This window comes from Chaetura pelagica, unplaced genomic scaffold, assembly GCF_000747805.2.
Source record: "Chaetura pelagica isolate M959 unplaced genomic scaffold, ChaPel_1.0 scaffold149, whole genome shotgun sequence".
NCBI lineage: Eukaryota > Metazoa > Chordata > Aves > Apodiformes > Apodidae > Chaetura > Chaetura pelagica.
The window spans coordinates 91,193-103,263 of NW_009954411.1; the positions used below are offsets into that span (position 1 = coordinate 91,193).

A 12,071-nucleotide genomic window follows, 5' to 3' on the forward strand; every position below is an offset into this window, starting at 1 on the left:
TGTTTTTTAATGGAGTTGTTATCAGGGCTGCCTGAGCTATGGGCTTGTTGATCTCCTGTCCGTGTGTTTAGGTAATTTAGTGACCCAAGAGCACCCCAAAGGGAGCATCTCAGTGCTACCATCAAACCCCCCCTGGTGAAAGGGGAGCTGGGCACCAGAGCTGGGCTGGGGACTTGCTCTGCAGCATTGCCATCCCTCCTCCTTTTGTGGAATCTGCAGAAGAGCAGCTGGGCTTTGGGATTCCTTGGGTGGCACTCGTGGGCTCACCTGGGGTTGGCTTCCTTAGCCAGCCTGGAGCTCTGTCCAGGCAGTGCCCTGGGGTGGCTGCTTTAATGTGTTTTAATTTAATAGAGAGTGGTCCCTGGGGAGCCAAGGGAGCTGTCCTAGCATGCAGCTCGTGGGTTTGGTCTTCTAACAGCTTGGCAGGTCCCCTCTGGGCTCAGCAAACTCCCCAGGTGGTTGGTGATTGAAATTCTGGCACAAAAGCCTGTGGTTGTTACAGGTCTGAAACATCCTCAGGTAAGTCATAAGGAAGAACTTTTTCACTGGCCCAGGTTGCCCACAGAGATGGTAGATGCCTGCTGGGAGCATGTCAGGTCAGGTTGGACAGGGCTCTGAGCCCTGAGATGTCTCTGCTCACTGCAGGGTGGTTGGATTAGTTGAGCTTTAATGTTCCCTTCCAACTTGAACCATCCTGTGATTCCATGGCTGTAAAAGGGGATGTCTTCTGCAATTTGAAGCCCTGGGGCAGGGCAGGCAGGAGGCTCATGGAAGTCTGGGTGGCAGGAACCCTTTAGCTGCTACAGAGTCACAGGATCATTCTGGTTGCAAAAGACCTTTAAGATCATTAAGACCAACGATTAACCCAACTCTGCTGAGTTCAGAGTTACCCCATAAACCTCTACATGGCTTTGAAACACCACCTGGGCAGCCTGGGTCAGTGTTTGACCACCCTTTCAGGGAAGAAGTTTCTTCTAATAGAACATGTGGTCTGGGAAACAGGCAGGTTGTTGTGTGTGCATTGGTCAGACCCAATCCCAAAGTGCTCCTCAGGCTTCTGCCAGGAGGACCAAGCAGCTTCAGAGCTGTCAGGGCTGGGAAAGTGAGGTCCTGATGGATGTGCTTAGTCCCTTGAGGAGGTCCATAGCTGTGTGTGTCTGTGTGTCTGTTGGTGGAGACCTTCTCCATCATGATTCCTGGTGCTTGTCCTTGCCCAGCTTGGGGTGGCCATAAACAGGTTATTTTTCCTTCCCTGGTGTTAGTTGCTCCATAAAAGTTTGATCCACTGAAATGTGTCGCCCCTTGGAGACCTGCTGAGCTCTCCAGACTCTCTGGCTGTGGAGGTACTGGGATTCCCTGGACCCTTACTGGTGTTCCCTGAGCCTTGCTGGGCTCACAATGGAGCTGAGGAGCCAGGAGGGGCTACAGGCACTTGGGTTGTACATCTGCCTTTCCTGAAGGATCCCTTGGCAGGGAAGTGACCTGCCCAATGTTCCAGGTACAGCTGGAAGCCAAGTCCTTGTCCCTGGGGCTCAGCTCAGCACCTGGGCAAGGGAGCAGAGCTCTGCCCATGGTGCCCTCACCAGGACATTGGGACACTGTGTCTGGGTGCAGTTCCAAGCTGTGAAATTAAAAAGTTTCTATTTTTATCAAGTTCTTTTTTAAAGTTTTATTTTCTTTTCTGATGACAGGATGTGCAGGATCAGGCAATTACCTGATAATGAGCAGTTATTTCCCTATAATCACACCTTCACCTGGTTTATTTTTTTTCCATTGCTATTCAGAACTGTCCATGGGGGACAGGAGGGGACACTGGCCATGTCCAGCAGGGTAGCTTTGGTTTTCCAGCCTTCTAACAAAAGCAGCAGCTGGAAGCATTTCTGTCTCTGCTTGCATTCCCTGCCAGCTCAGCTCTTCAGGCCCTGTGACTCCAGTGTAACAGGTTTGAGGTCTGGCTCCATCATTCTCCTGGTGGCTGCCAAATCTTTGATTCCAATGGAAATGGAGAGCAGAATATTGGAGTCAAAGAAAAGAGCAAAAAAAACCCCCAAAACAACCAACCCTCCACCTTCTCCAAAAGCCAAAGTGACCAAAATCTCCTGCAAAGTCCTCCTGGCTTCTCTTGAGAAGAGTTTTGAAAGGTTTGGAAGAAACCCACCTGAAAGACTTGTGGAAAGGCCACTGGTTCCTGCCCTTGGTTCCATCCCATGCATGTCTAAAGGCAGAGGGAGGGTCCTGTCCACCTCTGCAGGGTCAGTTTGGCTCAGGACATAAATCCCCTCTGGAGTTTCTCCTTTCTTCAGGTTTCCTTCCTAAGTCATCAGAAGCTCTTATTTATTTTATTTTTTTCCCCCTTTTAAATGATCAAATCATGCAAAAGGAGGCTGGAAGAAGCCTCTTGGGTTCACCTGGTTGCCCCAAGGCAGCATCAGCTCCATGGAAGCCACGCTCACAGTCACCATCTGTTCCCACACATCCCCAGTGCTGGAGTGTCCTGGTTCCTGCCTCCCCAGCATCCCTGGGCTCAGACAGTGTCCCAGCTTTCCAGGGACACTGCAGCAACTGGAGGTCCTGGCTGCTGCAGGCTCTCCCATGGGGATGTGTTTTCCAGCCCTCATGTCACCCTCATGGGTGTCTTTATGATACAAATCTGAGGGTGCAACATCTCAAACCAGGCATGGGCTGCTGGGGGCTTCCTGGAAATGAGATGATGTGTCTCAGCTATGACTGCCCTGGTCCTGTAGCCCTCAATTCCTTTGCTTTTTTTATCTGGCTTTTTAAAAGTCATGGTGTAATTGATACTGGATTTATAATAAGTCATCATTATTGGCTCCTTTTCTGCTAACCAGGCAGTTGCCCTGAGGCTGCTGGGCTGGTCACTCTGCTGATGGATCTTGCATTTATCATCTCCTGTCTTTCAGTCTCTGTTTCTCCATCTTACTGGAGTTTAAATCCTGCCTTTTGGTGTGTTTTACAGCCACCTGCTTGTCTCTGTAACCCAAATCATGGATTTCTTGGAGTTGTTTAGGTAACTGGGAAATCAGAAAATCCCATATGTGCCAGCAGGAGGGAATGGCTGATCCAGATAAAGGGCAGGATTTGCTTCTGAGGCTTTATTGACTGGTCACATCATCATTTTCTAATTGCAGCAATGAAATGATCAATAGCTGGGCTAGGAATGCTGCAGTCACTTTGTGCTTTCCCAGTGCTTTTCCTTCAAGAAGCCCTTTAGATGTTGATGCACTGAGATGTCCACCCTCCATTCAGGGTGATATTTTAGTACAGATTTCACAGGAAAGGAAGCAGAGAACATAAAGTGGGTCCAAATTCACACCTGGGGTAGCTTCCCTGGGATGCTTAAGGGTTTCAAGGCCCTTCAGAAGAGGGGAGTTTGTTCCAAAAGAAATCCATGAGTTGAAGTCCCCTGCTCCTGTGCTGTGATGGGACAGGTGGTGTTTGATTGTCAGTTGAGTCCTGAAAATGGAACTTGGTGCAGGTTCTTCTTGGAGCTGTGGTCCTTGGGTGTTCCTGCAGCACAGAAGGGAGGTTTGGGGCAAGGTCTGCTTGCACCAGGGCACACATCCATTTCACAGAGATGGGTGGGTGCTGTGGGCCTGAAGCAGCTCTTGTTACACAGTGGATTTTTCTCCAGGCTGGTGGCCCTGGTGGTTGTTGTGCGGGGCAGGACGGGCTGGTCGCTGCCCTCCCTGGGGAACGTGTCTCCACTGGGGCAGGGTCACAGGGAGAATGGTGACAGGCTGGTGCCACAGCAGGGCAAGACCTAGCCATGGTTTGTGGTGGCCTCCTTTGCTGTGTCTTCTGATGTCTTGGAATAAATCCCTCGGGCAGCCCTCTAGGGAGCATCGTTCCTTCTAAGGTTGCATCTTGATGAGATCAGCCTTGATGCCTTTGTGCTGGAGTCCCAGCTGCCTTGGACACCTTCCCTGCTGCTCTGGTGTGTGTTTGCCTGGCTGCTTCCCTTGTAAGCTGTTCATTATCCTGGGTGTGAGACAGAGAGATCCAACTCCAGCTGCTTTTTATCCCTTTGGTCTCTCGTTCACAGTCTTTTCCCTCCTTGTGGTGGTTCCTGACCAGAAAAGCAAGTGCTACTGGGCCCTGTTCAAGCATCACTTCTCCTCTTAGGTTTGGCTCCCAAAGGGCAAGGAAAGCACAGCTACAGAAATCAGGAGAAAGCAGTGACTTTTTTTTTCCCCAATTAAAAGGAAAGAAGTTGCTTACCTTCTGTATTTCACCATGGCTTGGTAGAAGAAGGAAGCTGTGTTGTCCAAGCTGTCATCATCCAGAGAAAGGCTCAAAACCTGTTTAAGCTCATTTTCATGTGCTACTTATTTTACCTATTGAATTTCCCAGGTTGTTGCAACTTTGCATTACACTTGGTTGTTAACCACGAGCCTTTCTTCCAAGTGAAAAAGTTGCACTTAGCATGGAGTTGTGGAGCAACTCAGGTCTGAAGGCACCTCTGGAGGTCTCTGGTCCAGCCCCCTGCACATCCTGGGGCCAACATAGATCATGTCACTCAAGTCCCTAGACTTAAATTTCTGTGAAACTTCTAATTCCTCTTTTCTCCACAATATTTAGGGATTTCAGGCAAACCTGATGAGATTTTTTTTTTTTTTTTGGTGAGGAGCTGCAGTCTTGGAGCTCTGGGGTTGTTCTGTGGAGCTCCATTGCTGGGACTTGTGGTTCTGCATCCTCATCTTGCACCCACCACCTGCTTCCAGCGAATGGGACCTGAGGAAATGTCCCAGCTGGTCACAAGCAGCCAGGGTGGCTATTTTTAGGCCTCCATTTGCTCGAGCAGCTTTCCATGTGCATTAGCAGGGAGAAGAAACAGCCTTGCCAGGTTGCTGATAATTGCTAAGTGATCACCCAAATTTGGCATGATTTATGAATGATTATTTGCTGCCCCATTTTGATGATTAATTTCCAGCCTAATTCTTTACAACCACAGAAGAGCCTGTGCCTGCATCTGCAGTTGCTGTGAAAATCCATCTGTCTTTTGGCAGCAGAGTGAGGCTATTAAATATAGAAAACTGTTTGCATTTAATATTCACAGCTATTAAAAGTGATGAAAGCAGATGTAGCTTCTAGAGCCAACGTGGAAATTGCTCTGGTTGGGAAATGACAGTTGATCAACGTTTCCGAGAGATCTGCATCATCCCAGTTGGGAAAGGAGGAATCAGACCCGTGGTGGGATTGGTTTTGGTGGTATTTCCTTGTGGAAGCAGCTGTGAGGAGTGAGGGCTTGGAGGTTTTGTCTGGGGTTGCTGCAGGAGAGGGTGGCTTTGGGACTTGATGGTCCCCATGGACCTTCTCCCTCCAAAGGGCTTTTACCGAATGAGTGAGACGTTATTTGTACGTTTAGGTACAAAACACCTGGACAGGTGTGGAAAAGGCAGAAGAAGGTGCCTAAGAGGCAGAACTGAGGTGAAGGAGGTTGAGAGTGAAAAAATGCTCTTTTCACATGTTTTTGTCCTGGGTTAGTGCTCAGGGTGAACCACAAACCAGAGGACAGAAGTGCTCTCTGTGACCCCCCCCTCCACCCTCCCGAGGGAAGGTAAAAGGGGATAAGGAAGAGACTTAAGGGTTGGAAGTTGAAGCTGGAACAAATTTACTGGAACACAGAGAAGGGAGTAATAGGTGGGGTGAGGAACAGAGCTGTGCACTTGTCTACAGATACATGGAAAACCAGGCTGGATGATGGCAGGAATAGGTGGGTGAGGGTCCCTTGTGGCAAGGCCACCTCAGGAGAGGGGTCCATGGCTCCACAGCACCTGATGGGCTTGGATTCTGGAGAGCACATGGGGAGTTGAAGAACTTGGGTTCTTCAGACCTCAGCTCCCTGCTGGCAGATGTGCAGCTGTCACTGCTGACGAGCACAAAGGCAGCTGGTGAGAGGCCCCATCTCCACTGCCAGGGCTGGTGGGGGCTTTGGGGAAGGCAGGAACACTATTGCAGTTAAAATCATCAGACTCTTTCTGCTGTTCCATTCTGGATTGACCTGTGGCTGGTGGTAGTTGGTCTCTTTCCCCAGTGGGTCAGTGGAAGCCCCTGGGTGCAGAGGACACGTGCAGTGCACAGTTGGCTTTTGGGCTGTGTGTGGCTCCTCGGGGGGTGCTGGGCATTGTGCAGCTCAGCACCTCTGTGGGGCAGGAGCTGGCCTGGATCAGCAGTGATCCTGCTTTCTCACCCACTCACCCCCCTTTCCTCCCAGCAATGAACAGAGGTTTAATTTGTTGCACGGGGACAATCCTGCCTTGCTGCAGAGGCTTTGATGAAGCAGTGGGTGAGCAGCTCAGGGTTGCAGGAGGTTAAAGGAGAAATTCTGGGTGGTGTGGGGGGGACAAAGATTTTTTCTGAACATAAGAATACTTGGGAAGGGAAAGTTTTCCACTCACAGGGTGGAGAAGGACCAGCAGGTTGAGGGAGGGGATTCTCTCCCCCTGCTCTGCTCTGGTGAGACCCCCTGCAGGGCTGGGTCTGGTTTTGGGGTCCCCAACACAGGAAGGACATGGAGCTGTTGGAGAGAGTCCAGGGGAGTCCTCGGAGATGCTGGGAGGGCTGGAGCAGCTCTGGAGCCAGGCTGGGAGAGTTGGGGTGTTGAGCCTGGAGAAGAGAAGGCTCCAGGGAGACCTTAGAGCAGCTTCCAGTGCCTGAAGGGGCTCCAGGAAAGCTGGGGAGGGACTTGGGACAAGGGCTTGCATTGTGGGGACAAGGGCTGCTCTATCCTGGCAGTGTTGAAGGGCAGGTTGGATGGGGCTTGGAGCAACCTGGGCTGGTGGGAGGTGTCCCTGCCCATGCAGGGGGGTGGGACTCGATGATCTTTAAGGTCTTTTCAAAGCCAAATCAGTCTGTGATTCTGTGAAGGAAGGTGTGGGATGTAGGAGGAGGAGAGCATCTGTGCTGGACAGGGAAGGGGACATTAATGGCCCACCCTGGCTGTGGTTCTTCAGGGTGAAGATGTCTCAGCTGGGCTCCAGGTGCCATTTGGAAATTTTGGAATAAATGTTCCAACACTGAAACCTCCAGTCCCTTTGCTCCCCCTGATCTATCCCCCTCCCCTGGAAGAGGCTCTTCCCAGCCTGTGCAGGGGCTGCCCTGCACCTCCCAGCTGTGAGCAGCAGCACCCAGGGCTGCTCCTGGTCTCCCTGGTGGTTTGGGGTGGGTGCAGGGTGGCTGTGCCTCCTGCCAGCCCCGTGGTGCTGGGTTCCTCATGAGCAAAGCCTGGTGCCTCCAGCCAGCTGCTTCTCCACCAGCTCCCAAGAAATTGCAAGCAATGGGCCACGTTTAGCTGAGGGAAGTTTTGGAGGCAGAAAACGTGGGCACAAAGGGAGCCTCTGCCTTAATGGTCTCCTTGGGAGATGCTGCTCTGGGCTTTGAGGGTTGCTCTCTGGGCTGAGACACAAGCCTGAAGGGGCTTAGGGCTGGTAGCTGCTGATCCATGTTATGTAGATTAAATAGCATCACAGCTCCAAAAATAATCTTGCCAGCTTAGGGTGAGGCTGCCTGTTCCTATAGCAACTGCTCCCTGCCCTACAAATACAAACCACAACAGACTGATTGTCTTCAAGTTGTTTGCAAGACAGAGCAAAGTATGAGATGGGGAATGAAGGGACATGGGTCACAGGGCCTTGTGTTTTTAGGGTGTACAATGGCTGCAAAATACAGACGTGTGTGTTCCTGGAGAGGAGATTCATTAAAAGCTGCTGTTCAGGGTGGGCTGTGTCCCTCCTGTCTGTGCCTTTGGGTGCTGATGTTCCCCATGTAGATCGTGGGTGACAAGAAATGCAGATGGTGAAGCAGCAGCTGCAAGATTCCAAGAGGTTGTGGGGTCTTGAATCTCTGCCTTTCAGAAATCCCAGCTTGGGTGGTCCCATGTGGTGGGAGTCTGTGGGCCCATTGGTTCTGCACGTCACCTGCAGTCTTTGCTCTCAAATGAGGAGTCCTGGACAGAATCTCTCTCTCTCTGGGTCTTTCCTGACCCTCAGGGTGTTTTGTGAAACTTAACAAAGCAAAACCTGTTTTTTTTTCCTGGCTGAGTTGATACAAAGGCTTGAACATCATCTGGACGTGCCCCGTGTGAAGAGCTCCAGGCAGAGGCTTGTGGCCCTTTCACCTTTCTGGGTGATTGGATCCTTTATCCTCAGCTCTAGGGATGCATGTTGCTGCTCTGCTCTCCTCCAGAGCTTTAGAAATCACCTTCAGCAGTAACCACAGGACTCGGTGGGTCTCGTGCTGCTACTTCCCTGAGACCATCCTCCCCAAGATGGGGAAGTGGGAGGTGTCCAGAGCCCGAACAGACCTGGTGGTGCCACAGGGACAAGCATGAATGTCCTCACTGCAGTGGTTGTCCTGGAAAGCTGGGTGAGCCTGGTGTGGAAGCAAGGCTCTTCCACTTGGATCTAGGGCTGTTCTTATGAACTATCAGACTGAAGCTGGTGCAGACCTGAAAGGCTGGTGGTAGCTTGAGGAAGGAGATGGATTTGTCTCTCAGATCTTTTTAGCTTTGGTCAGCTTTCCCTTGGCCTCCCAGGAGGAGGGGGAAAGGCCATGCTGGTCCTCAGACCTCCCTTCCCTGGGCTGGAGCTGCTGGCAGCCTGGCTCTGGAGGATGGCCAAGTCTCTGGTGAGTGTTGTGTGTGCAGCAAGTGCAGAAGGATGGAGCAGAGGAAACATGAAGTTAATTTAAGAAATAATGATAAAAGCACACATAGCTCCTCTGTTCATATTAGCAGACCCTGCAGGGCTGTGGTTTTGCATTTTCTGGTCCTTTCAAGATGCTGTTCCTGGTGCTGCACATGTAGGTGAAGCTGAGATCTCATTCAACCTCCAGGCTTTCCTGGAGCCAGGATTTCACACTAACAAAACCCAACGGATCTTTACAGTCAAGAAACCTCCAGGGAGTGAAGTGAGGGATGAGGAGTTTCCAGAGACCTGCTCCATCCTGCTTGGCTGGTGCTGAGGGTGGTGAAGAGGGGGGTCCTTCAGCCATGGGAGGGGTTCTGGTATTTACTGGGGGCTGGAAACCTGGTGCCAGGGCTGCACCTGGGGGTGGCAGGGGGGTCATCTGGGCTGCCTTGCACCATCCTTCTCTGCTTTCCTTTGCTCTGATTTGCTGGTGGCTGTGACAGGGTGTTTCCTTCTCCCTGCACTTTGATTGGAGATAATTACAGCAAATTCTGTGGCTGGAGATGTTTTTGTTCTCCTGTGGGTGGCAGGAGCAGGGCTGGGTCCTGGGCTCAGAGCAGGGTGGTGGGGCTGGTGACCGGGCTGGAGGGGGGTAACGAGGTGTCCATCCTCTGTCTTGGGTGGGCTTTTGCTCCCCTGTGGGGGCACTGCCACCCTCCAGCCCTAAGGTCCTGTTTGAAGCCTGCAGCCTCAGCAGAAGGGTCAATACTCCCTCCCTCCATGTCCACAGGGAGGAGGAGGAGGAGGAGGGTGGGATCCTGCTGCTGACCCCCCCAGCATCCCAGCACGGCCGGAGAAGCAGCTCTGGGGCAGGCAGGGAGCTGGGGAGGGATGTTCAGCTCAGCTCCCTCAGCCTGACCAAGCAGCATCAGGACTGACGTGTTCTCACCCAGGTGCTTTCCCCCTTTTGGACCCAGGGATTTGAGGCATTTATGTAATTCTCACAGTGATAAAAAAAACTGGGCCACGCCGGGTCTGTGCCTGCTGCCTCCAGCTGAGCACACGGGCACGGAGCATCACTGCAGCCTCCAAAAATGGGCAGCCATGGGCAGGGAACAACCTCCTGGGGAAGGACAGAGCTCATCCGGTGCCACATGGTGCCATCCCCGTGTCAGAGCATTTGAAGAATGGGCAAAATCCCCAGGTTGGGATCTGGGAGGAGGAAGAGGGATTTTGGGGTTAAATGCTGCCTGGGGACAGGCTGAGAGAGCTGCTTCCTCCTGCTTGGCTCCTTTATTGCAGACTTATCCTTGGGAGATATTACCAGTGCCTACAAAGAGAAAAACCCCACATTTAGTTCATCCTCTTAAGTCCCACAGAGGTAATGGTGGGTTTTTTCCCAGGATTAGTGGTGGTAGTTGCCAGGCTGGAGTTAGTGGGGCTGACTCCTGCTTCTGGTAAGTTTATCAACCACTGTGATACATTAAATTGGCCACTAAAGGCAAGACTCACAGAATCACAGAGAATCACAGAATCATCCTGGTTGGGAAAGACTTTGAAGATCCTCAAGTCCAACCATAACCTAAATCCACCACCCATAAGCTGATCTACCTGTTCAGTGCTTAAATCATGTCCCCCAGCACCACATCTGTATTTCTTTTGAACACTTCCAGGGAGGGTGACTCCACCAGCCAGTTAGTGATGGCCAGAAGCTCTGGAGAGGTGGGTCTATCCAGGTGCTGGAGCAGGGGCAGCTCTCCCAGCCCAGAAGAGGCTGCTCAGATGCCTGTGGAGACAGCCCAGGGCTCCCAAGCTGGAAATAGGTGGCCCTGGCTGGGCTGGGCTGTGTAAGTGCTGCCACCACCCCTGTGTGTCACCAGGGACGTGTGTGCCAGCGGGGTGTGCTGTCATGGGATGAGGACAGGGTCCCAGGATGGTCCTGCTGGAGCAGCACCTGGTCCTTGCAGCTCCAGAGCAGCAGTTTCCAGCCCCATCAGAGGTGATGGCTGCAGGTGGGGCCTTGCCAGGTGGTTGTGTTTGATGATGAAGGAGAGGTGCATGGGAGACCATGAGAAGAGGTGGATCCAAGCCTGTGCTCTAGCCTGGACAGCCTCAGGTGGCTCTGAGCAGCAGCACCAGCCCAGTGTTGCTCTCCTGGAGAGCAGGTTACCATGTGTCCTTTGGACACACCAGCTGAGGACACGTACAAGGACATGTAGGGATGTGGATGGGCTGGCAGTGCCCTGTGGTCCCTCTGTCTGCCCCAGGCAGCTGCAGGCAGGTTTTGCTGGTCCCTGCCTCTCTGTCATCCAGAACCAGATGATTGAGGTAGGGGAAAGGATGAGGCTGCTCCCTGCTCTGCTGCCTCCATGGTTGTTGGGTGCACCCAGGGGAACCTCAGTAAAACTTTGAACGTGAGGATGTGGCACAGGACCTGCCAGGACCTGCTCTGCTCTCGCTGCTTGTATTTGCTTCGGGCAGTGTCACCTCTCAGAGCTGCTCACCTCCTCTGCCTGCCCTGGGGGGGTGGTGGGGTGGTCTCTCTGCTCAGGTTTGGGTTGGTTTTCTGGTTTTAAGTCACCCAAGAGTTTGGGAGTTGCAGGAATAACTTTCTGCTGTGCTGGGGAGGTGCTGATGGTGGCGGTTTCTGCCCTCTGCAGGTGTGATGGTTTTGGGCAAAGGCTGACACTGTCCCCTGTGTATTTACCACCTTTCTCCTGGGTGAAAGGCCTGTCTTGCCCAAAGCAGGGTTCACTCCCAGTGCAGGGCACACTGGTTCTGTGCCCGGCTCCCATGGCTTCGGCACGTGGCCCAGTGGCACCAGCACCTTGTGCCACCCCTTTGCCCACCCTTGGCAGCCCAGAACCCAACCCTGGTGACACCCACAGGAGCCCTTTGACCACCTCCCCGGGGCTGTGGGTGACATCCCGCGGTGCTCCTCTGCCCCACCAGCTAAATCCACCACCCATAAGCTGATCTACCTGTTCAGTGCTGAAATCATGTCCCCCAGCACCACAGCTGTGTTTCTCTTCAACACTTCCAGGGAGGGTGACTCTGCCGGCTCCCGGGGGACGCGGTGGCTGGGACACCCTGCCGGGGCTCAGGGGGAGGCGGGAGGTCCCCTGCCCTCCATGGGTTAGTACAGTCCAGGGGTAACCATGGAAACTGTTATTTCTTTCCCCCCTCCATCCCTCCCTTTGCAGATGACTCGGGCGACGAGGAGCCCGCCTCGCAGTCGGAGCGGAGCGAGCTGCACGGCGCCCTGAAGAGCCTCTCCAGCAAGCTGGAGGACCTGAGCACCTGCAGCGACCTGCTGGCCAAGCACGGGGCCGCCCTGCAGCGCTCGCTCAGCGAGCTGGAGACCCTGCGCCTGCCCCCCGACAGCGGAGAGAAGGTCAAGGCGGTGAACGCGAGGGCCACGCT

The 12,071-nt window shown here is 53.0% G+C and overlaps 1 protein-coding gene across 1 annotated transcript in view; it reads left to right on the top strand.

Annotated features, from left to right (window-relative positions):
* The window catches only part of LOC104394734 (oxysterol-binding protein 2-like), a 98,812-nt gene that overhangs the window by 53,311 nt on the left and 33,430 nt on the right, over positions 1-12,071 (top strand). The window contains exon 3 of the mRNA XM_010004369.1: positions 11,852-12,068. Coding sequence (XP_010002671.1) covers positions 11,852-12,068 — 217 coding nt within the window. The remainder of the gene's footprint in view (positions 1-11,851; positions 12,069-12,071) is intronic.